This window comes from Octopus bimaculoides, chromosome 17, assembly GCF_001194135.2.
Source record: "Octopus bimaculoides isolate UCB-OBI-ISO-001 chromosome 17, ASM119413v2, whole genome shotgun sequence".
In the NCBI taxonomy this organism is placed as follows: Eukaryota; Metazoa; Mollusca; class Cephalopoda; order Octopoda; family Octopodidae; genus Octopus; species Octopus bimaculoides.
This window is the reverse complement of record NC_068997.1, coordinates 44,230,789-44,235,040: the sequence shown is the minus strand read 5'-3', so window position 1 is coordinate 44,235,040 and position 4,252 is coordinate 44,230,789. Positions and strand designations below refer to the sequence as shown.

Below are 4,252 nucleotides of genomic sequence, written 5' to 3'. Positions count from 1 at the left end.
TATATATATATAGATATATATATATATATATGTATGTATGTATGTATCTGCAAACATTAGAAAGGTAGTTGTTAAAACAAAAGTGATGAGAATATATTTTTCTTCACATAGGTCATTTTATCCCTTTTTTTTTATATTTGTTTCCTCCTCCAGGAGATTTACCGTGTGGACTGGTTGTTTAAGCTGGTCGGTGGAGTCCAATTCAACATTGGTAAGACCAAATGTGTTATTAACATCGATGCATCCAATGGATTTTCTTACCAATACACCTTACAAGTGAATGGACAAGACTATGAAAACTTCATGGAAAACCAACGCAAGATCATGAAATCATGGATTGTCAACGTTGCTGAAAACCCTATCAGAATTACCCTCGGTGAGTAATTTCGTCTGTTGCTTGTTTTGGTCATTGGACTGCAGCCATGCTGGGGCACTGCCTTGAAAGGTTTAGTCAAACAAATTGACCCCTGTATTTATTTTTTTAAGGCTGGTACTTATGGTATCAGTCTCTTTTTGACAAACCACTTAGTTGTGGAAACATAAACAAATTAACACCCAGTTGTCAAGTAGTGGGCAGAGGCAGGCATCAAGACAAAGACATACATACAAACAGACACGATGGGCTTCTTACAGTTTCCATCTACCAAATCCACTCACAAGGTTTTAGTCAACCAAGGCCTATAGTAGAAGACACAGGTCCAGAGTGAAATTGAACCCAAAACCATGTGGTTTCAAAACAAGTTTCTTACCACGGAGCTATGTATGTTCCTATTTGTTTAAAATTATTTTTCATCTTTTTCCTGTATGCAAGGAAATACAGTGAGATCTAAGGAAGAGTTGGTTGTTCTTTCTAGCAGATCAAGTGATCACATAGTGGTTCCCTTCATTGCCTTGGGCTCTCATGTTGATGTTGAAAAAATCTAATCTCATGTTGCTATTCACGCAGCAACGAGATTTTAAATGAAATTTCAATTCAAATAGGAACACTTTAATATGGCTGCTTTAGAGCAAATTGGTATTAAATATCTAATTAAATAATTAGAGTTATTGATTCAATTTTGATGCAGCATAGTGTGATTTGTGGAAGATTTTCTTCCCATTTCTAGCAGTCCAAGTAGCATCAAGAGCCTTTCCCCCTCAGCATCACTCACACATACAACATTGTGTAAATGCACTCACCCAGTGATAAATGCTAAGGAACAGTAATTACTAGGCTTTGATCAAGTACATCTTGCTTATTTCTGCTATGACCTTCACTAGGATGTATAGATATATAGCAACAGAGTACCATGTTGTAGTCATCATCATTTAATATCTATGTTATCTACGTTCTGTGTTTGTATGTGTTGGACAGTTAGACAAGGATCATGTCGCTGGCACTACTGATGTCACCATGTCGCTAACAAATCTACAAACCCAGGGAGGGAAGATATTGCATCCTTATGTTCGATGGGGGTTAAGGTATAAAGGGAGAGACTGGGGTCAAGTAAGTTCTTATAGACGTGCTGCATGGCTACTCACATTCAGGAGAGAGAGAGGAGGAATGGATAAGAGGTATCTCCAAGGCAATAGACAGTGGTGATGAGGCATCCAGGTGGCACTTCAGGTAGCAGAAGCAGTAACAGTTGGGGTGAGTTAGGGAGGTTGCTGGAATGCATGGGAGAAGAGATAAGGGAAGTGGGAGAGGACGGTAATAAAGATTGGGAAAGGGTTGAGGAGAGGGGGTGCACAAGATGGAGTAACTACAGGTATGCTACCTGTAGGATAGTAATGATATTGTTAATACAGGTGAGAGAAGAAAGATGCCATGTTTGGGTAGGCTTAGGGTAGTTAATGATATCTTGGCCAGAGGGGAGAAGAGCAGTGACACTGTATGGTACTCAGGTTGATAGAAATGTGTGGTATATTTTTAGCTATATGATCCTGTGGTCACAGCTTCACATTTGGCCAACTATGTGCATTTTAATGTTAGGGGCATAGCTAGAGTATGTGCCACCCAGAGTTACCCCTGAGTTTTTCTCCCCCACCCCCTCCTCTATACAGCTTATTCAGCAGAATCAAAAGTGCCACCCTCATAAAAGCATCGCCCAAGACAGACTGTCCCACCACCATCAGCTACACGACAGGCCATTGGTCTGCTCGATCGGATTTCTCCTGATGCTACACACCAACAAGTATTAACAATGATGTAATCTATACCTTGACCTGTATGTCCACATCCAGGGCTTCATCACTCCTGAAGGAGAAACCCCTCCTTGCACTCTTTCCACTGTTGTCCATCTCTGGTTAGTCATGGCCAGGTAATGGGGCTTACATGATGAGATCATGTCACCATCTTATCTTTAGTTGGTCTCTTGGTTATGTCCATTGTCTTGATGTCCATTCCATCACTCTCATTGTCCATCTGTTAACCTTTGGTTGACCGATGTGACCAGCCCATCTATACTTGTTCTTACAATCTTGTTGTCTCTTGTTGTGCTGTTGGTTCCACAACGTGACCTGTACGTCACATGATTAAAATACCAAGATTTCCTTTTATTTTCATAATTTCAGAAAAGGACACTCTTGAAATCTGGATCAATGGAGAAAAAGCCAACCCAACAGTTAGTATTGCTTTCGTATTTTCCATGGCTTTTCCATGTTCTCTTTCTGTCAAATGTGAAAGCTCTGCAAAGGCTAGAGGGAAAAGAGTTGTGTATGATCCATTGGCTATGTAAGGTTTACTTTCATGAGAGGTGGACACCACTCTAACTGAAGAGATAGATATTAATTTTATCAGCTAATGTGTTCAGAAGATATAGCTACAACAGTATGGATATGTTATAATAGAGCACAGAAATCTGTTTGAGATTTTTGATTAAAAAAATATTTATTCTTGTAAACAAAAAAACGTTGTTATTACTATGAACAACAAACACCAAAATAGTTTGAAGCTTATTGTTCTTGGACTAAATATGATAGCAGTAGTTGTCAAGGTATTAGCTGGTCATTGTGTGTTGTGGTCACCATCTGTCCATTGTTTTTGTGCTGTCACAGCGCTCTGGCCAGCTGGTGCTTCTGCTATTGTTTTTTGTGTTCAGTCTGATATCTCTCATCTGTTGGTGGTGGCTAAAATGCGCTGGATGTATAGTGGTGGTCTGGCTCAGAAAAAGCACACCAATTGTTGTTAGACCCGGTTTCACAGGAAGGCATGAAATGTCCTATCCATAAGGGAGATAGCAGAGTGGATGCTAAAAATTATAGACCTGTCTTTCTCACCTCCCATGTCAGTAAAGTCAGATGTTGGTAATATTCTAGCAAATCACAATCGTATTCTTGATTTGTATTTGGATTCGGTTGCTAAATATTCCTGCTACAGATATGTCCACCACATGGGCCAGTACTTGTTGCAATGCGGTAGTTTGAATGCCTCAATGACCTTGACGGTTATGTCAGTGGAGCACCAGCTACTGGTAGGACCTCCTATGCTGGACAGATCAAAGGATAGAGGCCAGAATAAATACAGACCACCTCTTCCCAGAGGGTTCGTAACAAAAAGTGTATTTGCTTGTAGAAAACCTGCCTCAGCAAATTCTGTCTGACCCATGCAAGCATGGAAAAGTGAACATTAGATCTTTAGCATTTAAACTGGCTAAATCCGGCCAAAATATATTGCCTCTGTCACTTACCCTACAATGTTGTTCTAAAACAGACATGGACATCATTGAAATTTTAATGTTATACGATAATACATGCCTAATTCAAAACAATGTAAATAAATAAGCATTGCATTTGACTGAGTAATCTGAATGCTAAAGAGTTAAACAATATTGATGTTGGCAATTCTGAGAAAAGTAAAAACAATATTTAATGCAGTAGTTTCCTGTCATGTTTAAAAAGAAAATTATTAAACATTTAAGCTTAATACTGTTTCATTCTTTGTCTACTTAAGGCAGAATTTGTGGATGGTGGAACAGAGACCCACTTCGAAATTTGTGACCATTCTGCATACATCCGAGCATCAAGTAGTGGCAATCGTAGGTCTGGTATTGTTTATTCTCTGTTTGTGGATGAGCAAGAAATAGCTCCAGTCAGCCTTGATGATACGTAACTTATACTGACCTGATGAAGTTTCTTATACTTCTTTGGTGTGTGTTTGTAATACTGTTTTTTTGTCTTTTTTGTAATACCAATTTACAATAGAAGAAAGAGGATATATATCTATATCTATCTATCTGTAAGTATATATATACATGCATATATATATATATAT

The 4,252-nt window shown here is 38.7% G+C and overlaps 1 protein-coding gene across 2 annotated transcripts in view; it reads left to right on the top strand.

The window, feature by feature from the left end:
- LOC106878341 (fas apoptotic inhibitory molecule 1) overlaps positions 1 to 4,210 on the top strand; it is a 12,238-nt gene extending 8,028 nt beyond the window's left edge. For both annotated transcript variants that reach the window (XM_014927536.2, XM_014927544.2), the window contains exons 3-5: positions 154 to 376; positions 2,554 to 2,603; positions 3,932 to 4,210. In XM_014927536.2, the coding sequence (XP_014783022.1) occupies positions 154 to 376; positions 2,554 to 2,603; positions 3,932 to 4,090 (432 nt within the window). In that variant the 3' untranslated portion in view covers positions 4,091 to 4,210. The remainder of the gene's footprint in view (positions 1 to 153; positions 377 to 2,553; positions 2,604 to 3,931) is intronic.
- The last annotated feature ends 42 nt before the right edge of the window (positions 4,211 to 4,252 follow it).